The 23950-nt window shown below is 44.8% G+C and overlaps 1 protein-coding gene across 1 annotated transcript in view; it reads right to left on the bottom strand.

Moving 5' to 3' along the window:
- Positions 1-8469: 8469 nt before the first annotated feature.
- LOC148500732 (uncharacterized) overlaps positions 8470-23950 on the bottom strand; it is a 51123-nt gene continuing 35642 nt past the window's right edge. Inside the window, exon 7 of the mRNA XM_088451336.1 lies at positions 8470-11548. Within this exon, the coding sequence (XP_088307462.1) occupies positions 9891-11548 (1658 nt within the window). The 3' untranslated portion in view covers positions 8470-9890. The remainder of the gene's footprint in view (positions 11549-23950) is intronic.

The following is a 23950-nucleotide window of genomic DNA, read 5'->3' as shown; positions in this document are numbered from 1 at the left end:
CTGGGTGCAGCAATCTGAGGCAGCCAGGAGAAAGCAGGAGGCTGCAGCAGCAGGAGACTCAGGGCCCGATTCAGAGCCACTCGCACGATGTGTATGCAAATTGCATAGGCAGTGCTATCACACAGCAATGCATTAGCATGCCCAGTATTTCTTAGAGAGCGATCACATTGTGTATGCACTCACCAGCCTGTTTTAAGGCGCCTACTTGTGCACGTCATGTCCAGGAAGTGTATGCAACCATCGGTACATTGGATGCTATCGCAGCACTTGAGGATGACCATACCTTGCCGCAAGCACTTCAGTGTAAAAACAAGCCAGGTGACGTGTACTATGATGCTGTCTTATAATTATGCACACCTCCAAAATGCTGTTGAGATGCTCAGGCACGCCTGAGTTTGCACTTCCACTCCCCCGTTTTTAATGGCCAGCCTGTTATCACCTACAAACAGCTTCCCCTGTCACTCACTCTGCTGGGCTGTCTATGCGCAGCAAGTGAATGCATTGTGAACTTTCGCTAAGGTATGCGCATGCGCACTGCAATGCATATGTATGCGCACAATGCATACCATCGGCAGCAGTGAGAGTTATCTTAGCGAGTGTGTCTGAATGAGCTCCTCAGACTCAGAGGCAGGAAGTGTATTTACTTTCACTTTCTGCCTGTGAGGCTGAGGCGAACTGCTGCATAGTGCAGAGAAGCCAGGCAACACCGTCGGAGCTGCTGCCAGACCCGGCCCCACCACACAGGATAAAAGTTAAGAGCTGGAAGAGGGGAGGAAGATTTTGGGAGTGGGGCCTGATAGCACTATTATGGGAGGGGAAGACAAAGACATATGGGGAGCTAATGATACTGCTATGGAGGAGGCAGATACATATGGGGAGTGGGGGCTGATGGCACTGCTGTGGGATGGTGAGACAAATACATGGGGAGTAGGGGCTCAGGGAGATGATACTGCTGAGGGAAGGGGGGCAGATATATTTGGGGGATGATGACTGTTATGGAGGGAAGCAGAGCTAAGGGTGTGTGGGAGCTCAGGGCACTGCTATTGGGGGGAGGGCAGAAGACAGAAACACATGGGGAGTGGGGGCTCAGGGTGCTTAATACACTGCTATGGGGGGAAGAGATATTGGGATTGGGGTTCAGGGGGATAGGACACTGCTCAGGTGGACTCCATCACCCACATTGGTAAGGGACCCAGTGTGTGCACTAGTGATGATGATGGACACCAGAATAGAAAAGGGTAACAACATGGTGCAACCATCAGCTATCATTCTACTGAGATGTGCTACAACAGCCTACATGGATGCCCTGTAAACTTATATGCAGCAGGTGGGGTGTGGGGGAATGCCTGTACTGTGAGTGATGGGTGCTGATTGTGCTGTGCTGGCAGTTGTGCTATAATCTGTGCTGTTAGGGGTGTGTTGATGGGCAATGAGTAATGGGTACTGTGCTGGGAGGTGTTGGGGGAGGGTTAATGGGTGCTGTGTTGAATGAGGGGTACTGTGCTTGGAGAGGGGTGTTGTGACCTGTGCTGGGTGAGGGATGCTGTACTGTAATGTGTGCTATGCTGGGTGAGAGATGCTGATAGGTGAGGGGTACTGTGCTGGGAGAGTGGTGTTGTGTGCTGTACTGAGAGGGGTGTTGTGACCTGTGCTGTGTGAGGGGTGCTCTTCTAGGTGAGGGGTGATAAGTGCTGTACTGTAATCTGTGCTGGGTGATGCCATGAGGGATGCTGTGCTATCTGTGCTGGGTGAGGGATGCTGTACTATAATGTGTGCTGTGCTGGGTGAGGGGTGATGTGCAGTAAGGGAAGAGGAGTGCTGCCAGGGTAGAATGTGCCCTATAAAATTCCTTCTGAGGTGGGAGTATAAGGAACTTTCCCCTAAAACCTGTCCCTTTTTTCTTTTATTACAGCAGTATGCTGAGAGGGGTGCCGCGAGGGGAGAACCTGGGATGTTCTGCCGAGGGAACCAGAGAAAATCTTACCTAGGGCACCAAATTGGTTAGATCCGGCTCTGCAGTCAGCAATATATAATCAGTGGACCAAGCCAGGGACTGACCTTGGAACAAACAATGGAGCTGGAGTGAAACTGGATTTGGAGTTTGCAATGGGGCTGACGTGGAACCGGACTGTAGCTGAAATGGAATTGAACTTGAACATAATCTGGAGCCGGACTGGGAGTTCACGATGAAGCTAAAGTGTAATAGAACTTGAACATAATCTGGAGCCAGACGATGAAGCTGAAATGGAATTGAACATAAACTGGAGCCGGAGTGGATTCGTCAGAACATCTAAGACAACTAGCTAGAGCCAAGAAGTATCAATGACGCTCAGGCTGCCGAATGCTGTCAGGGCAAAGACTTATACACCCTGTGATGCACAGGGATTGGCTGATGCAGTCAGGTGAACACTAGCCTGGCTTAGCATTGGAGACTTATACGCCTGTCAGACACAAGACCTGGGAAATACATGGGTACTTCCTGGGTCTATAAATCCGGGAAATTCCCAGGTCTAAATCTGAGACCCCATTCACACTACTCCAAAAATATGGAAAATTCCAGGGTCAGACACACTCACACTGAACCCGGGTCTGCCCAGGAATTTGGTGTGGATTTAGAGGGGATACTTCACAGTAATGATAATCTAAAAAATATGAGATATGGTAAGAACTTACCCTTGTTATCTCTATTTCTACACAGTCCATAGGGTTCTACAGAATACCTTGGGGTATAGGCAATGGCGACAGACATCGGGCACCTTGTTTTAAGCCTCCCAGGATGCACTGGGGTCCCTCTCCTATACCCCGCCCCCGAGCCAAGGCATCTCAGTTACGTAACAAGCCATAGGCCGGAGGAGAAGAAGTCTGGAACACACAAGAATCACATTCTCACCAGAAGGAGACGGAAAAACCGGTGACCAGATCAAATCTGCAGTATAGGTGCGACAGGGCGGGAGTCCTGTGGAACCCTATGGACTTCATAGAAATAGAGATAAAAAGGGTAAGTTCTTACCATATCTCATATTTTCTACTTCAGGGTCCATAGGGTATCCACAGGATACCTTGGGGCTGTCCCAAAGCCGTATCCTTTAAGGGTGGGGACACTCCTGTGCAGAAAGGAGAATCTGCCGCCCGAAGGAAGCATCCTGAGAGGCGAAGGTATCAAATGCATAATACCTCACAAAGGTATGGACAGAAGACCATGTGGCTGCCTTGCGAAGCTGAACAGCAGTGGCACCACGGCGAGCTGCCCACGAAGGACCCACAGACTGAGTAGAATGAGCAGTAACAGGACGGTACAGGAAGGCCCTAATGAGTGTAAGCCTCAGAAATAGCCATGCGAATCCATCCTGCCAAAGTTTGCTTAGTGGCAGGCCAACCCATCTTATGGAAACCATAGAGGACAAATAAGGAGTCCGACTTCCGAAATGAATTAGTACAGTCAACATAAATCCTTAGAGCACATACCACATCTAATGAGGCCTCACCAACTGAGAGGTATGGGGAATTTAAAGGCCGGCACTATAATTTCTTAATAAATATGGAAACTAGAAACCAGCTTAGGTAGGAAACCAGGGCGAGTTCGAAGCACCGCCCTATCCCTATGAAAAATGAGAAAGGGAGGGCGACATGAGAGAGTCCCCAAATCTGACACCCATCTGGCCGAAGCAATGGCCAGAAGAAACACAGTTTTAGCTGTAAGCCATTTTAAATCCACTGAGCCCAGTGGTTCAAATGGTGGTCCTTGGAGAGCCCTCAGGACCACAGCCAAATGCCAATGAGCCACTGGAGGAACAAAGGGAGGCTGAATGCGATGGACACCTTGCATAAAGGTGTGGACATCAGGAATAGTAGCAATCATACGCTGAAACCACACTGACAGGGCAGAAACTTGCACCTTCAGGGAGGCAAGGCGAAGACCGTGATCCAAGCCAGCCTGTAGGAAAGCCAAAATCCTGGATATCCTAAACACCTGAGGATCATAGCCTCTAGGGCGACACCATTCAAAGAAAGTATGCCACACTCTGTGGTAAATTCTTGCAGAAACAGGCTTCCGGAGCTCTTAGCATGGTGTTAACTACTAGAGCTGGAAAAATCCCTGGACCTTAAGAGGGCTGTCTCAACAGCCACACCGTCAGACAGATGACCCAGGCCTGGGTAATGGCAAGGACCTTGAGACTACAGGTCTGGACGTTGAGGAAACAGTATCGGAGTGTCTATGGAGAGACTCCGAAGATCTGAGTACCAGTGACGTCTGGGCCACGCTGGGGCTATCAACAGAAGCGTGCCTCCTTCTTGCTTGAATTTTCGAAGTACTCGAGGAAGAAGGGAGAATGGAGGGAAGAGGTACGCAAACTGGAAGGTTCACCGGACCAACAGAGGGTCTACCAGAAGGGTGTCCTTGTCTCTTGTTCTTGACCTGTACATAGGCAGCTTGCTGTTGTGTCGGGAGGCCATGAGGTCTATCTCTGGAAGGCCCAACCTGTTCACTAGGAGTTGAAACACCTCCTGGTGAAGAGACCATTTCCCTGGATGCACGTCTTGACAACTGAGGAAGTCCGCTTCCCAGTTGAGCACTCCCGGTATCAACACTGCCGAGATGGAAGGGAGATTGCCTTCCGTCCAAGCCAGAATGCGGGACACCTCTGTCAGTGCCGCTTGACTTCTGGTTCCTCCTTGGTGGTTTATGTAGGCCACTGTGGTGGCGTTGTCCAACTGTACCTGCACGGGTTTTCCGTGGAGAACATGTCTTGCCTGCTGAAGAGCTTTGAATACTGCTCAAGTTCCAATACGTTGATTGGAAGTGCAGATTCTGCTAGTGTCCACCGTCCCTGAAACAAGTGTGGACCTGTTACTGCTCCCCAGCCCCGAAGACTGGCGTCCGTTGTCAGAAGGACCCAGTTCGCAATCCAAAAGGGGCGCCCCTTGTTTAGGTGAGCCGTCTGCAGCCACCAGGTCAGAGACAGACGTACCTCCGGGGAAAGCACTATTATCTGTGTCTTTATCCGATGGGGCAACCCCATTCCATCTGGAGAGGATCAATTTCTGCAGAGGTCTGGAGTGAAACTAGGCATACTCCACCATGTCGAACATCGACACCATGGATCCCAGTAACCTCATTGCCGAGTGAATAGACACTCGGCGACCCTGCAGGCAACTGCGTACTTTTGCCTGCAATGCAGAGATCTTTTCCTCCATCACAAAGATCCTCTGTTGTGGAGAGTCCAACAGGGCTCCGAGATGGAGCATCCTCTGTGAGGGAACCAGGGAGGACTTCTTCCAGTTCATCAACCAACCGTGATTCTGCAACACTGATATTGTCAGTTGCAGATGGCACTGAAGTATCTCTGGAGACCCTGCCAACAGCAGGTCATCCAGATAGGGTAACAAGCGGACCCCCTGCTTCCGAAAGTGGGCTGCCATGACCTTGGTAAACACTCGAGGCACCGTGGCCAGACCAAAGGGCAGTGCCTGGAACTGGAAATGTTGATCGACCACTGCAAACCTGAGGAAACGCTGGTGTGCTGAGAAAATGGGGATATGCAGGTAGGCATCTTGAATATCCAACGACACCTTAAAATCCCCAGGCTCCATTGCCAATATGATGGAAAGCAGGGTCTCCATCCTGAACTGAGGAACCCTCAAGGACTTGTTGAGGGACTTGAGGTTGAGGATGTGCCGGTAAGACCCATTGGGTTTCTGTACCAGAAAGAGCTTGTACTAATACCCAGTTCCCCTCTGGGGCAACGGAACAGGCACTATAACTCCAGCCTGGAGCATAGAGTGTAACACTTTCCGGAATTCCAGGGCTTTGTCTTGATCCGACTGAAGGCCTGTGGTGAAAAACCGGCTGGGAGGCCTTCGCTGGGAGAGAGCATACCCCCGAGAGACCACTTCTCTTACCCAAGTGTCCGTGGTAGTCAGATACCAGCACTGGGCAAACTGAAGAAGTCGGCCTCCTACTCTGGGGTCCCCCAAGGGGAGGCCCGTCCTGCAGGCTGAAGGCTTATCGTCTGACTTGGGAGTAGGACGTCTTGTACTCCAAACCTGCTTCTTTGGCTTGGCAGATTTCTTGGCCCCTGACTGTCTTGGAAAGGACTGTATCCTGGACTTACTCTGTGCCCTATAGGGCCGAAAGGACGAAGTACCAGACCCTGATGGGACTGTAGCCAATGGCAGACACGCAGATTTAGCTGCCACCATCGTGGCCACAATTTTGTCCAGATCAGGGCCAAACAGGACTTGTCCATTAAAAGGCCTTTCCATTCCAATCCCTTCTTGGAATCTGCATCCACTTTCCAAGAGTGCAACCACAGGGAGCGGCAAGCCGCTACTGCTGCCGAGGAGATTCTGGAAGTGAGGAGACATATCTAAGGCTGCCTCATTGATGTACGTGGCTGAGTCTCTGAGATTGCCTACTAACTCCACCTGCTCAGCTGAAGAGTCAGTGTCCAGAGATGCCTCCAAGTTATCTGCCCAGCGCTCCATGGCTCTGGCTACCCAGCACGGCCATAGCCCCTACAGCAAAGGAATAAATGGATTTTAGGCAAATTTCCACCTTGCGATCCCTAACACCCTTCAAGGAGGACATGGGCAATATTGCACTCCTCACTAGGCGTGTTACACGAGAATCCACCTGTGGAGGGGTTTCCCATTTGGAAAAATAATTATCCGCAAAGGGGTATGCAAAGGCCAAGTGTCTTTGAGGCTGGTACCGCTTACCCGGATTTTTCCACGCCTCCTCTAAGTGGTCCACTAACTGACCAGATAGTGGAAATACAGTGGCATCTCCCTTAATATCCTTAAAGAAGGCGTATTTGGATTTAGCCACGGGGGAATCTTCATCCTCAATAACCAAGTCCGCATGGACTGCCCGTATAAGGTCAGGTATAAAGACTTTAGACTCCGCCTCCTTTACACGAAGGGGCTCTTGGTCTGAAAAGTCAATAATCTCACAGTCATCAGACGTCAAGTCATCATCATACTGAGCCGTCTGAGATAATAAAGGTCGCTTAGAAGGCCGCAATGGTGACTCATTCTGTAAAACGTCTGTCAGGTTCTGTACCGTGTTGGACAATGAATTCACCCACACAGGCTCTTGCAGGATCTGGGGGGGCGAAAGCGGAAGACACTGGGGTACCATCAACTGCCAGGGGAACCCCTGCATGGGTGATGAGACAACCGCCTGCTGCGATAACCCCATCTGGGGAAATGCAGGGGGCGTCACCAACTGGCCCACAAGGGTTGTAAGTGCCTATTCAAAACAAGCCCAGGGTGGTTCCTGAACAGGTGCCTTGACAGAAATAGGGGGTGATATAACATGCCCTACATAAACCCTCAGCATTCACATCTCCCTCCGCTAACTGTACATTGCATCATTTGGTACATTTTAGCTGAAGAGGATAATCACGTTCACTCCCAGACATGAGTGTATACAGAGTGTATGTGACTCCCCACACAGAAAAACACTTTTACTGTGAGGTAAATAAAACCCTGCAACACCGCACCACAAGGGCTTTAAGCAAAGAACAGGGATAGTAAAATGGCTGACAGTCAGAGTGAAAGTAGACAGACAGCGCTAGCATAAAGTCACATGCAATGCAGAAATAAATTACCTGCACCACAAGCACTATGATCAACTATGCAGATACAGAGCCTGGTAGGAAACAGTGCTGCTTACGCTGACCTAATCGGAGGAGAGGTATGCGGGGGACCTGGACCACGATGCCACCTGTCAAAATCCAGCGTTGGCCGCCGAGGATTTGAGGAGGCAGGCCCGGGGGGGAGCGCTGACACAGCCCGCCAGACCACTGTGGAATGTCACTGTGCAGCGAGGGAGGCGCCGGCTGTGAGACAGGGAAGGTGCGCTCCCCTGGCATGCTATTAAACCCTGGGACAGTGGAGCGTATCCTAACCACCACAGCCTGCTGTCCCTGATGGTCTAGTGGATGCGCAAGATCAGTACCTGACTCCACGCGCAGCCTGTCCCTAGGGAGCCCCCTGCCTAGGGACAAATAAGACTGAATCGGTGGGTGCCCGCCACTTACCCGAGTCCCCTTGAATCCGGCCAGTCTGGATATATCGGGGTCCCCACTAGCTGTGACCCTTGGTATCCGCCAGGTTCCCCGGATCTGTACCGGCATCCTGATGGAGCAGCAGCAGGTACCTCTAATTAGCTTGTCCCTGCTGTCCGCTCATAGAAGTGCAGCAAAGCTGCCTTGTCAAAAAAAACTTCAAACTAGGCTCAGGCCCCTCAGGAGAGGGACCCCAGTGCATCCTGGGAGGCTGAAAACTTAACTCTGAGGTGCCCGATGTCTGCCGCCATCGCCTATACCCCAAGGTATTCTGTGGATACCCTATGGACCCTGAAGTAGAAATTTGCATTTTTAAAGTCAAGGCCACAAAGTTTGTTTCTAATTTTTTTTATTGAAAACCAATACATTTTTACATATATTTTTACAAAATATTCACATAAAGTAGAACAAAATAATACACTTAAATTTGTTTGCTCCCTAGACATGCAGTCCGGGCGCTTGCAATTGATGTCATCTGCAGGTGCCCAGAACAGCCAATGACAAAGTTTTCTTAAAACCCGGGTTGGATGCAGTCACACTAGAGGCTACCCGGGTCTCACTCAGAAAAATCCTGGTACAGAGCAGGGACTACGGCCGTTTCTGTTCACACATAGCAAAACACGTTCACCGCCAAATACTCGGGTTTTTGCTGTATGTTTGAAAGTGGTGTTAGTGGTCAGCTAACTATGACCAATATGGTAGTGCCTAGCGTCCGGGGCCAGCGGAAACACCTACGAAGCCCCAAACCCCCTTAGACCACCTTCACACCAAGAACCAGTAAGCAATGCACGCAGCTGAGCAGGAGCCGCCATGGCCGACACCCAGTGCCCTGAGCCAGAGGGAGCGCCACCGGGGCCCGACCCCTGGGACCACCACCTCACAGGGTACTCGCCAACACACAGAGCATCCTCAGGCCGGGCACCCCAGCATGACCCCGAGGGTAAGTCCGATTCCTGACAATTATAACATCTTATACTGTGTGACTGTGAGTGGTTATAACATTAAAACATATTATACTGTGTGACTGTGGGTGGTTATAACTATAAACATATACTGTTATGACTGAATGTGGTAATAACAATAACATGTCATTATGCTGTATATCTCTGGTTGGTAACATAACATACGTCACTGGGATAGGTTAAGCAGCTGATTCTCTGCAGCTTTCACCTTGAAATTTTTAACAGCAATAAATATTAATACAGCTGCAACGTTTATTATATGTAATTCCAGCCTTGGAGCTGTAAGAGCCCTCAATAAGATAGTAATGTCTTTATACCATGGAGTGTACTATATATATATATATATATACACACACACAAAGTAAATGCGACACTCAGGAGTTTCAATAAGACTCGTAATACCAAATTTCCTGGGGTCAAATTTGGTGTTACGAGTCTTATTGAAAACCCAGAGTGCCGCGTTTACTTTGCTTGTTTATTGTAGCATGTTGTCATGTTCACGCTGGCAACGGGGTAAAGTTTCTTTGATTAACAGGCAGTGTCAGCTTTGTGGACTGTATATATATCTATATAAATAAATGTAGTCATGCTGGCTTTTATTATTTACATTAATAATATACCGCTTTTTAAAAAAATATATATATATTAATGCGCCTGTTTCATGTATATTAGCTCAATGAAATTATATTTCTCCTGTGCGACATCTTTGATGTCTAAGAAAATTTGATTTCTGTGTAAAACATTTCTCACACTCAGGACATGGAAATGTTTTCTCACCTGTGTGACGTCTCTCATATGTAATTAGATTTGATTTCTGTGTAAAACATTTCCCACACTCAGAACACTGAAATGGTTTCTAGCCTGTATGATGTTTTTGATGTTTAACAAGATTTGATTTTAGTTTAAAACATTTCCCACAGTTAGAGCATGTAAATGGTTTCTCACTTGTGTGAGTTCTCTGATGTCTATCAAACTGTGATTTGTGTGTAAAACATTTCCCACACTCAGGACATGTTAACAGCGTCTCACCTGTGTGACTTCTCTGATGTCTAACAAGCTGTGCTTTCTGTGTAAAACATTTCCCACACTGAGGACATGAAAATGTTTTCACACCTGTATGAGTTCTCTCATGTGTAATTAGATTTGATTTCTGTGTAAAACATTTCCCACACAAAGAGCATGGAAATGGTTTCTCCCCTGTGTGATGTCTCTGATGTATAATAAGATTTGATTTTAGTGTAAAACTTTTCCCACACTCAGAGCATGTAAATGGTTTCTCCCCTGTGTGAGTTCTCTGATGTCTATCAAACTGTGATTTGTGTGTAAAACATTTACCACACTCAGGACATGTTAACAGCTTCTCACCTGTGTGACTTCTCTGATGTCTAACAAACTGTGATTTGTGTGTAAAACATTTCCCACACTCAAAGCATGTTAACAGCTTCTCACCTGTGTGACATCTCTGATGTCTAAGAAGATTTGATTTCTGTATAAAACATTTCCCACACTGAGGACATGGAAATGATTTCTCACCTGTATGAGTTCTCTCATGTGTAATTAGATTTGATTTCTGTGTAAAACATTTCCCACACTCAGAACACTGAAATGATTTCTCACCTGTGTGATGTTTTTGATGTATAACAAGATTTGATTTTAGTGTAAAGCATTTCCCACACTTAGAGCATGTAAATGGTTTCGCACCTGTGTGAGTTATCTGATGTCTATCAAATTGTGATTTGTGTGTAAAACATTTACCACACTCAGGACATGTTAACAGCTTCTCACCTGTGTGACTTCTCTGATGTCTAACAAGCTGTGATTTCTGTGTAAAACATTTCTCACATTCAGGACATGAAAATGTTTTCACACCTTTATGAGTTCTCTCATGTGCAATTAGATTTGATTTCTGTGTAAAACATTTCCCACACTCAGAGCATGGAAATGGTTTCTCCCCTGTGTGATGTCTCTGATGTATAACAAGATTTGATTTTAGTGTAAAACCTTTCCCACACTTAGAGCATGTAAATGGTTTCTCACCTGTGTGAGTTCTCCGATGTCTAACAAACTGTGATTTGTGTGTAAAACATTTCCCACACTCAAAACATGTTAACAGCTTCTCACCTGTGTGAGTTCTCTGATGTCTAACAAGCTGTGATTTACGTGTAAAACATTTACCACACTCAGAGCATGGAAATGGCTTTTCACTTGTTTGACTTCTCTCATGTTCAACAGAAACTGATTGACATAGAGAACTTTTACTAGACTCAGAGCAAGATAATATTGTATCATCTTTATGAGCTGTACTGTGTGTAGCAAGATCTGAATTATCAGAACGACGTTCCTCATGATTAGATGGACCAGCTGCTATATCTGCACTGTGAAGTACTGGATGTATATTTATCGTAATTGGGTTTTCTGCTGGAGAATCTTGTCTGATGTCCTTATCTTCTATTTTAAAACCTGGAGACACAATGAGATCTCCCTCCGAGGTATTCTTGCTTGTGTGTCCATCTACTGGAAACAAATATATGAGAACAGAAATAAATGTTTACACAGAGGAGCAAATGTTCTTGGATGTCTCAGTGCTTTCTTAAACTTAACATGTCTAAGACTGAGATGTCTTCCCACCATCTGGAGTCCCCTCACCTCCCTCAATTTTACTATCCATTTACAACCTCAGTATCTCTTCTATCACACAAATTCACTGTCTTAGAGATATATTTAACTCCACCCATTAATACCCCCATTCAATCCCTCTCCCAGTCTTGTCACTTCTGCCTTCAAAATATCTCCAGAATCAGACCCTTTCTCACCCTAAAGGCACCTATGGCCCTCGTCCACTCACTGGCCATTTCTAGACTGGACTACTGTAACCGCCTCCTATGTGGCCTCCCCAACTCCCATCTCTCACTACACCAATCTGTTCTCAATGCTGCTGCCCGGCTTATCTGTCTCTAAAAAAAAATCTTGAGATGGCATCCAGCTGACTGGATGCCATCTCCCCTGATCTGTCACTTACACCGGGTGAGCGAACAGCATGATGCAATAAAGCATAGCTCCTACAGTGTTGTGTTGGTGCCCTGTGTGGGTGGGAAGAGAACAGGTGTGTACTGTAGCAGTCTGTTCATAGTGTATTACTGATAGATCATCACCAATGCTTGTTTGCCTCATGCTTCAAATTAAGTTAGACACATCTTTACTTCTGAAGGCTAACTGTCTGCAATATGCAAAAGAACACTATACCTATGGGTGTACATAATTGTATTCCAACTAATAACCGAAGTTCTATTTGCTAAAATAGTGTGTGTGTGTGTGTGTGTACACCTCAAAAGATATTGGACCTACCAAGCTGCATCAGCAGCGGTGGTGTAGGCGACGGCCATGCTGTGTTAGTGGAAGGGCTGGATCCGAGAGGATACAGTCCCTGCCAGATATTTTGCAGAGATCGGCAGTGGTGTCCATTTGCATATTCATTAGATCATGTGAGATAACAGACAGATGTAGGCTCAGATCATGGAGATCTGCGATTTCTACATCTGTGTGAAAAAAAACAACCACAGATGCACGGACAGCATAAGTGAGATCAGTCTGTACTGCTGTTTAATAAAAATGAAAACTTGTGTACTGTAAAATGGAAAAAGGACAATCAGCACCAGGCTTTAGAGACCCAGTGCTGGTTTGCTAAATACAGGGGACAAACGACATAGGGTTCCCCTGTATTAAGCGCCACAACACTGGGCTCTTAGCTGGGCCTAGTTCTGCACATAAAAGGTTAAAAATAACAAAAAAAGGGGTAGAGTTCCCCTGTAAATTACAGAAACAGCACCAAAATTTTTTTAAGCAGGGGAGTAATGCCACAGCCATGGGGGTAGCCCTTTCACTGGGTCCCACGGGCCATGAAGCACAGATCTCCCTGATCCATGCGTGCATCTCTGTCACTGCCATACAGATGCATGTAGCAAGGATCTCCTTGATCCATGCTACATACATTGGGTCGTGCATGACATCGAACTTAAGGTTACTGTTGTGCCCATTTAAAAAGCTGTCCGCTGCCAGCCAATCACAACTTGAGACTTCATCGTCCCACGCCCTTATATAAGCCAGCAAGGCAGGCCCATGAACAGTGGAGAGATCCCAAAAAAAGTGGACACCGGAAGGCTAAAGGTGCACACACACATGATTTTTTGAACGATTATCGATAAGGATAACGTTTATCGTTCAGTCGTTGAAAAAATCGTTCACTTTCTGAGTTAAAACAATGAACAATTATCATTCATGCGCGTTCACGTTTGTAGTTCAGTCAGACTGACCAACTGAAAGATTTTCATTAAGGGAATATGCAAAAATCGTTTGTAGTTCAAAATAAATCATTCATTACACTTTAAAAAGTTTGACAGAGAGGGGGCGTGGCTTGGCTGCTGAGTAGAGTGGACGCCTTTTTTTGCAGCTCCTCAAGATCCCCTTCTAAAGTACCCCACTGGGCCGTTATTATTGTACAAGTGGGCCCCATCGTCCTCCCCTTGCCTCCTGCTGTTGTGCTGGGTACCTCATTGAATTCCGGGAACGTTTCCCGCCTCTTAACGGTGCCGCGGCCTACACCAGCTCCAGAAGCCGGGGACTCAATTTTCGGAGCCCCGTGGATCGGCGACGCCGCGGCTGCGGCCGGACATCGCAGGCCCCCCTGTCCGCCCTCTGGAACCCGCTGATAGCGTGAAGGTCTGGGGAGGGGTGCCCCATACCCCGAGGGCCTATTGAAACAAACAAGAGCCGCGAATCGCGGGAGCCGCCATCTTGGATGCAGGTCTGTGTCCAGGAGCAAGCTAGGCTTCCTGTAATATAACCGGGCCATCCTCTCCCTGCAGTGCAGTCTCCCCCCTGCTGGACCTGCTCCACTAATTAGCTCTGAACGTGATAGCCTAGGGCTGTCTAGTTCAGCTCACCAGGCACAGACTTCTGCTGGGCTGTGCTGCTTCCCTTTTGTCTCCTGGGGCTGTAGCTGTCATCCTGCCAGACTCCTCACTCAGCCTGCTACATAGGCATCAACATCTTGCCTCCCCCCAAAGCCGTGGTTCAAGCTTCAAAGCTGGAGTGATTTATTTTGTTGTGACAGGCACCATCACCTGTCAGCTTACTTTATTGGTGACACTGCTGGTCAGGTCACCAATTTTGGAATACTCTCCTGTGTGATTGCAGTCCTCATATTGAACCACGCGGAATACTAATTTTGCTAGACTTGGTTAAATATTATAAAGAATATGTTCTTTGATATAATGTGAATTACAAGCCATCTAGTGGTCGTAGTATATATTGCAAGACCAAAGGGATTTGAAGATCCTCGGTTGTGATTTTGGCCCTTTGATACTTTATTCTGAAGAATGGATAAATATGTAGCTTCAACGCCCGCTCCTAAAAATCAGCGGGGTAAAAGTGGAGCCAAACGTGTGGACACCAACTTGCAGCGTACTGAAAATGTTCCTACGACTCCTGACTCTAATGCCACCCCTTCCGCTTCGGACTCTCTGGTATTTCCCGCTCCTTTATCGTATGCGGAGGTGGTCAGAGCCATTCAAGAAACTGTTGGACCGTTATTACAAACACAAGCTGACAAATTTATGGGCGCTGTAGCGGACATAAAATCTCAATTGTCCTCTATGTCCCATCAAATCTCTAAAAATGAAAATTGTATCGAGGCCAATTTTCATGACATTGTGGAGTTAAAACAGCAAGTGTCCTCACTTACTACCACACAGCAACAGTTGCTCTCCAAGGTCAATGATCTTGAAAATAGGTTGCGACATAATAATCTACGTTTGATAGGCCTGAGCGAATCTATCAGAGGCCCGGATATTGCTAAATTTGTACTATCGGACCTTCCTGAGCTCCTTGGCATTTCAGAAGAATTACAGCATATGGAGATTGAACGAGCACATCGTTTAGGCCCTTTTCGTGACTCTCATAACACCAGGCCACGTGCAGTCATCTTCAAGTGTCTACATTTTCGACATAAGGAACTCATTTGGTCTACAGCCAAAAAGAAGGGCCCTCTTGCCTGGGATGGCAAGCGTATTTATATTTTCCAAGACTACTCTGCAGAGGTCTCTAGAGCTCGCAGAGAGATGTCTCCGGTTTGTCCTCAACTGATTCAAGCTGGTAATCGATTTGCTCTTCTATATCCGGCTCGGCTACGAGTATTTACTTCACAAGGTCCTAGAGACTTCACCAATGTAGCTGATGCGCAGGCTTATCTCCAGGAAGAGGATGGCGCCGCACCGTCCTCAGATATGGATCAAAATACTTGAGTATATTGTTACGTAATGTATATGCCTTGCTTTTATAGCCCAATATTTAAATGGTTGGTCGGCTTTCGATCCCTCATTTATTTAGATGACATTTTTCCTTGTACAGTCCTCAATTGAGCGTTTTTTGGCTCACTGTACCTTGATTGCCTTCACAGATACGTCTGTCCAAGTATAGGTATATGCTTACATATATACTTCTATTTATCAGCATTATGTCTTTTACATTACACGAATCTAACATATTGGTTTTGAATATATTATTGATTGTAACCTTTATCTTCTTTTGAAGTGTATTCTCGCATAATTTTGCTGTTCCGATTTAATATTGGTCTATTGGTTCTCAATATTTGTCATGTTCTATAACTATGTTCACTAGATGTTGACGATGCTTCTATTTTTCAATTACATGTTTTCTATTTCTGTGTTTTTTATTTTCTTTTTTGTCCGTTTTTATTTTTCTTTTTTTTTATTTCCAAAATTTTTGATATGTTTTTGTTGAGGGCCCTGGTGCAGTGTATGGTCTATTTCTGCTCACCATTAGATGTGAAATATGTATACTTTTTCAGATTTATATCCTGTCCAAATTGAATTATGTCAGAACTTAAATTGTGTTCCTGGAATGTGGGGGGGATTAACTCTCCTGTGAAACGAAAATACTTTTGTATCTTAAAAAAATGCTAATAGATATAGCATTACTGCAGGAGACGCACTTGATAGATAGCGAGGTTGTTAAATTGTCTTCACTGGGTTTTACATTGGTGGCGCATGCGTCTTACAATTCCAAGGCCAGAGGGGTAGCGATACTGGTCAGGAAAGATTTATCTCCCCAGGTTCAATCTAATATAGTCGACCCTGAAGCCCGATATGTTATTAGCAATATATCTATTTTGTCTGAGACTCTGGTGCTTTGTAACATTTATGCTCCCACAGTTTATTCTAAAGTTTTCTTCCGGAGATTGTTAGCAAAGTTATACCCATTCACTGATTTGCAGTTATTGGTGGGTGGGGATTTTAATTTAACGGTATTACCTGCTATGGATAAATCTCATAACCCTAAACGGATTCCCACTCCTCCGAAATTAGGTTTACAATTTTTTATTTCTCAATTGGGTTTAGTGGATAGTTGGAGGATGCATCATCCTACTGATAGGGATTTCACGTGCATGTCAGCAGCACATGGTACCTTGTCCCGTATCGACTATATTTTGCCGACTAAATTTTTATTTTCTACAGTATTAGATACAGGGATTGCACCTATATGTTTATCTGATCAGGCACTTATATGGTGCACTATTGCAACATCAGTAGCTGTGGGATCTTGTCGCCAGTGGCGCTTCCCATCATACCTTTCTTCCTCCATAAAATTCTGGAATAGGATAGAAGCGAAGTGGCAGGAATATGCTCATGATAACCGGGAACATGTTTCTGACCCTTTATTGTTTTGGCAGACGGCAAAGTCTGTTTTGCGTGGTGAAATTATTTCTTATGTTTCCAAATTTAGGAAAGATATTTCAGCTTTATATCTGCAATCCCAGGAAAGATTAACTGACGCTTATGTAAATTTTAAATCCTCCCCATTCCCTAGTAATAAAGACACTTATATACAGGCAAGGATTCAGTTTGAAGAGGTGTTGGCACAACAGTCGACTCGACATACCTTCTCTACTAATTTTCAATTTTATAAGCATGGGAACAAATCGGGTCGACTTTTGTCTAATTTAGTGAGGACCACACGATCTTCCACCGTAGTCTCTGCTTTGAAAAAGCCGGATGGTACTCTAATTTATAAAGGTAAAGATATAAATGAAGCTTTTAGAGACTTCTATGCCTCTCTTTACTCACAAGGTCCTATTGATGAACACCAAAAAGCTACTTATTTCCACTCCTCGTATTTCTGAAGAACAGGCTGAATCCTTGCTTGCTCCTATTACTAAGGAAGACATCCTTAAGACTATTGTGGGATTGAAACCTCTTAAGGCCCCGGGGCCGGACGGTCTTTCCGGGGAATTCTACAAATTATTAGCCAATAGAGTAAGTGACACATTGTGTTTGGTCTTCAATTCCATCTTGAAAGAGTGTAGATTACCCTTATATTTTAACTCTGCAGTTGTCAAAGTTCTGCCCAAACCCAATTGAGATCCGGAAGATCCGGGATCATATCGGCCAATATCACTGCTGGATGTCGACTACAAATTGTTAACTAAAGTCTTGTCGGATCGTTTGAAATACATTTTACCTACTATTGTTTCCAATGACCAGACAGGATTTATCATGGGTCGCCATTCAGTAGTTAATATTCGGAAAGTGTTGGCAACCGTACAAGCTCTTGGTTTCTCGGGTGGTCCTAGGTCTCAGGCTATAATTTCTATGGATGCCGAATAGGCTTTTGACCTTGTCACTTGGGACCACCTGTTTGAAACATTGAAGAGATTTGGATTCCCTGATGAATTTGTGTCAATATTACAAACTTTGTATCGTGATCCACTTACACAGGTTTCTACAAATGGTTACTTGTCTACCCCTTTTGAAGTTCAGAAAGGCACTCGACAAGGTTGTCCTCTCTCACCCCTGTTATTTGCACTGGCCCTGGAGCCTCTTGCAATAGCACTTAGTCAGCATGAGGGATTTCGAGGGATTTCTATTGGAAAAATAATGTTGAAGGTGTGTCTCTTTGCGGATGACATGCTTTTGTTTGTGTCAGATCTCACAAACTCTGTTCCTGCTATTTTGGAATTACTGTCTCAATTTGGTTCTTTTGCTGGGTATAAGATTAACCTACATAAATCGGAGGTCCTTTATATGCATGATTCAGGGTCCCCGCCTTTGTCTCTTTCTGCTATATGCTTGGATCATTTCGATTGGCTCAGCAAGCTATAAAATATCTTGGAATCTATATCCCGGCTAATATCTCTAAGTTGTATACGGTTAATTTCACCCCAGTGATAGCTGACATAATTAAACTATTAGACATTTGGCGACACCTTCCATTATCTCTCCTGGGAAGAGTTGCATTGTTGAAATCTATTATATTTCCTAAACTGGCCTATCCTATACAAATGTTGCCAATACGATTAACCCGTTTCGATATTACTCAAATTACTCACCTATTTTTTAAGTTTTTATGGAGGGGTGGGAAACCACGTATATCTAGAGCTAAGATGTATTTGGGGAAATCTGATGGTGGATTAGCTGTTCTGCATGTCTCTGCATTCACCAATGCAGCATTTTTTCGATATATACGTGATTGGTTGACGGGTTGTGAAACATATACCCATGAATCCCTGGAGGAAGAAATAGCTTCTCCCTATTCTTTGTCTGCTCTACTTCATACTCCCAGATCACATCTCCCACCATTGATGCGAGATAATATTCTATTTTTTGACACTTACCTAGTCTGGTTACAAATAAACCGAAAGCTTCACAGGCGCCACACTGTATCTTAGTAGAATACGTTTTGGGGTAATCCTATGTTTATTCCTGGCCTAGAATACGCTGAATACCTGGTCTGGAAGGTGAGGGGTATCGCTGCCATTCGTGATGTGTTTGATCCAGGGGGCCAAATGTACTCTTTTCAAGATTTGAAATCTAAATTTTTTCTTACTAATAGAGATTTTTTTATGTTTTTGCAACTTCGTCACTTTATACAATCTTTACCCTCTCCTATAAAGGAGGGAGATGATGATATTTTACGGCCCATATTTAATTTATCCAATACTGGGTATTACAAGACACGATTGTTATACCCCTACTTGCTTCCCGCGACAGTTGAGGATCTATGGGAGAATTGCATCCAACATTGGTCCTCAGAAATACCACAAGTAGACTCCCCCACTGTTCTATTAAAGCATACAGAGAAGACTTTAAGAATTCTCCATTCAGCTATTTGGCAGGAAGTGCATATTAGGACCATTCATAGGGCTTATATGTCTCAGAGTCAGAGGAAACATATTGTTGAGGAGGAGTCAGGCTGCTGCCCGAAGTTAAATTCTCATGAGCTACTTTCTTCCATAATATGTGGGAAAATTAGAAAATTTTGGAATAAGATTATGGTATTTATAAATAAGATATGTGCATTACATCTTATGAAAGACCCATTGGCTCTGTTATGCGCTAATTTTATCAATTGGGACCTGCAAGGTCGTAAGATGGAATTATTGCCCTTTCTTACGATAGTGGTAACTGTGGCGAAGAAAGCTATCCTCCGTAACTGGACAGTTTCCACAGCACCATCTCTTCAAGCAGTTAAAACCATATTACTACAAATACTTTATTTCGATAGAAGAGCAACTATACCTGATGTTGAGAAGGGGGTGGTTCGCTTTTACGCTAAATGGGTTATATATATCGACTCCCTGGATTCTGATGTTAGAACTCATATAATGAGATTATTTGAGACTACGAATTGGTCTCTACTTCGTAATTTGGAGTGATGTTGTATATTTAGATCTTTAAATCTTATATTTACGGGTCAGGGGATAAGATTCTTTGTCTCCTGTAGAGGAACAATGATATTTCCGCCAGTGTAGGAATATCAGATCAATGGAAGGGGTACAAGCTGCACCAGGGTTCGGGGGGTGTATGTGTTTATTTTATTTTACTTTATTCATATATAATTTGTTTTTGTTTTTTGTTATTATGGTTCTATTTGAATTATATATTTTGACTCTGTGCTTATGTTTAACAGTCATTTTTGACTAGCTATATCCTACAGACATAATGTATTTGTTTGATGTTGCACTTGAAATGTATTTGTTTGCACAGATTGCAGTTCTGTATATTTGTGTATATGGATGTATGTAATATGTCTATGTTTGTATAGATAATCATATACATGTATGTTTGCACTTATGGGCATATAAAATAAAAAATTGTTTAGGAAAAAAAAAAAAGTTTGACAGATAATCCGACAGAAAATCGTTCATAAAATCGTTGGTAACAAAATCGGTGTGTGTGTGTATGCATCTTTAGTGTTCGGTGGCCATGCAAAAAAGAGCTTGAAGGCTGCCGCTCACTAGGTGAAGAGGATACCAGAAGCCCTGGGGATATGGCAGCCATGCAGAAGAGCTAATTGGCTGCCACCTCCCAGGTGAAGACTGCAGAAGCCCTGGCGGTGGTTAAAGTCGCCAAAAGCCTTGGGGCGGCGGCGGCCACGCAAAAGAGATTAAAGGCCGCTGTCCCCCAGGTGAAGGTGCAGCAAAAAAAAATATTAAAAGATTTAGTGTTATGTTTTATTTCTATTACAGAGGTACTACAGGCACCAGCGGGCCCGTAAAACCCTGCATGCTGGTACAAGTGGTTCTCCAAGTATCAGCATGCGGGGGAGGCTTGCTGGGACCTGTAGTTCCACTGCAAAATACAATAATTTACTTCCAGTTACACCACACTATCAACTAGGTACCCATGGCTACCGGTGATAGCCCCGGGGTATCAGCACAGGCCTGGGATGCCCGGGAAAGGGGTACCTATTATTGGAGGGGACCCCATCTCCCCAACGATCCTGGCCTGGGTTGACTTACTTCGGCCAGGCGACCCAGTGAAAGAGTTCCCCTAGCTGTGGCAATTCTCCCCCGCTAGAAAAGGTTTGGTGCTGGTTATGGCAAATACAGGGTACCCCTATGCATTTTGTCCCTGTATTTCCAAAACCAGGATCAGCTCAGCTGAGCCCAGTGCTGGTTGTGCTAAATACATGGGACCCCTATGTCATTTGTCCCTTGTATTTTCACAACCAGGACCGGCTTTGAACAGCCCGGGACTGGTTGTGCTTTAGGGGACACCATTTTTTTTCCACTTGTTTTCATTTTTAAAAACAGATGCATGGGCAGATCTCACTGCCTGCGTTGCGGATTTCACTTCTCCCTGCAGGTGGCCTCGTTTGCTCCTCCCATCCCTGATGGTTAATACATTTTAATAAAGAAATGAAATTCTACAGACAAAAAAAAAAAAAGTTATGGTTTCACATGTCCCATTAAGGCTTCTTAGACCTAATCTGAAATTTCACAAAACCTAATGAATTTCTGCCACTCAAGCTTAAAAAAGCAATTCCGATCATTAAGGCTAACGCCTTAATGGACATTTACCTTACGCAATACAGATATGGTATGCCGTAGTTAACTGCAGATTTAGCACTCTCACAGAGTGAGATTGTTGTCACTCACAAAATGGTTGAGTTATTTCACACAATTGTGTGCTCATTGGAATACACACATGCAGTCTAAGCAACTGAGGTCTGAGCAGAACATAGAGCTGTGCAGAAAGGATAAGAGTAGTGTTGATGGGTTGAGGAGACAGAGCAGTGTGGAGGGGGGGGGGAGACAAAGGCGTGGAGATTGATGAAGAGTAGTGGAGGGGGAAGAAGACTAAGTAGGACAAATGGGGGGAAAACAATGGTGCGGAGATTGGGGGACACAGCAGCACGGTTGGGGGGGTGACAGAGTAACACGGTTTGGGAGGACAGCGACGTGAATGGGAGTACAGAGTGGACGCGGGAAGACAGAGCAGCGCAGATTCTAAAGACAGATTGGTATGGATGAGGGAATACAGACTAGCACAAATGGGAGAGCACACAACAGTAGGGATTGGGAATGACAGATTGATGCAAATGGGGGGGGGGGAGTGGCATGGTTGGGAGGTAAGACAGAGTGGCACAGATGAGGGGGAAGACAGAGCGGCGTGGCTGGGGGAATGAAGAACTAGAACAGTTGGGAGACCACACAGCAGTAGGGATTAAGGAAGTTATAGCAGCATGGAGGTGAGGAGAGTGTACATGTATAGACAGAGTATAATAGTTTTAGCAATTAGGGAGCTGAATGTGTATTCTGAATGAGATGGATGTATGGAGTGAGAAGGATGCTGGAACCCAGTGGGATTGTTGTGGTGACCGAATTGGAAGATTGTGGGCACTGAGTGGGATGTGTGTGCCACAAATGCTCAGACCTCAGTTGCATAGACTGCATGTGTGTATTCCAATAAGCACACATTAATGGGATATGTGAAACTAAGGTTTTTTGTGTGTATATGTATATACAAGTCAAGTATGCGTACCAACGGTGGCGGTCATAACCACCGCAAGTCAAAGGAACATGAAATATCAAAGCCGTAGCATATTCAGCTGATCCACAATCAATCATCCATGCGCTAGGCCACGTCCCTATGCGTTTAGCCACAGAGACTTTGTCAGAGGGCTGGCCTAGCATCCTCCCAGTTCCGTTTAAATAGGATGTTTCCTCCAATAGCAGTACTTTACATAACACATCAGCTGTATCATTACAAACTGAGTCCTTGTTACAAAGTGACACATCAATATACACAGAGTAATAAGACCGTTCATTTGCGGATACATCTAAAAAGAGACAATATATACTTGTCTCATTAACAATACAACAAAAAACAATGAATACATACAATTAAAAATATTAACATTTTAGCAACCTAAGATACACAAAAATTGTGATGCGCCCCATTATATCTGGCATTGACTATCACTGCTAGAGTATGTAGACATTAATTTTCAAAAATATTTTACATATGTTTTACAAATGTTGGATTCATTTGAATGGAATGAGTCATACAATTGGGGGACCATAGTACAGTCCCTCTATACTTCAATTCCCCATGAAAATGGTCTGGATTGTGTTCGGAAGGTATTGCGAGATGATCCTATGATGGAACCTTGCAGGATTAATTTTTTGATAATTTGTTTGAAGTATGTATTGAAACATTTTTTTGTACCCTTTTGGAGGAATACTTCTTGCAGATATGCGGAACTGCGATGGGGACCGTTTGTGCCCCTAGTTCTGCAAATTTGTATACGGGGGTATGGGATAAACAATGTGTGTGTATGTAGATAATCTCTTTTCCGATAATATTTTATTTAGACGGTATATAGATGACATTTTGGTAATATGACAAGGGACTAAAGACTTTTTTTTTCTAAAATTGTTGGAGTATCTGAATGTGAACGAGTTTAATTTGCGTTTTATGGCTAATTTCCAGGAGAAAGAGATTGCATTTTTAGACCTGGTATTGAATACTACACAATGACAAGCTAATAGCCTAATACATACCAGTACTTTAAGTCGGTAGATAGCTGTCATCACATTAAGTGGAAGAGAAATGTTCCATTTTCACAACTGGTAAGGTCTAGATTAAATTGTAATACTATAGAGAAATTTGAGGATCATAGGTGTACAAACAGTATGTGGTCAGGAAGCCGGCAGGAGGGTTAGGTTAGGGCCTCATGGGGAGGGGGTCGAGGACGACTTAGGCATCCCCCCAGGAACGTTAGGCTAGGGAAAGGGAGGGTTAAGAACCCCGGGGGGAGGTTAGCCACCCCCCAGAGGTTTAGGCAGTTAAGGGGGGAGGTTAGGGTTAGGCAAATTAATTACCCCGTCGGGATCTTCTTTGACCGGTCTTCCAGCATCGGGATTTGAACTGCCGGACTTCTAAACACTGGCATATTGTTAAGATGGATGCCATAATTGCTCCACATATACAAAATAGACCCAAATTGGTTTTTAGACGAGCTACAACCTTAAAAAAAAAAAAAAAAATCTGTCCAAGTGTGTTACCTGTATTACCAATAAGTCAACAACAGGAAAACCATTTTTTAACCAAAACT

The sequence above is a fragment of the Taudactylus pleione genome, unplaced genomic scaffold (genome assembly GCF_031769625.1).
Source record: "Taudactylus pleione unplaced genomic scaffold, aTauple2 ptg000547l, whole genome shotgun sequence".
NCBI classification, from domain to species: domain Eukaryota; kingdom Metazoa; phylum Chordata; class Amphibia; order Anura; family Myobatrachidae; genus Taudactylus; species Taudactylus pleione.
The sequence above is the reverse complement of the archived record's forward strand: the minus strand, read 5'-3'. Positions and strand labels throughout refer to the sequence as shown.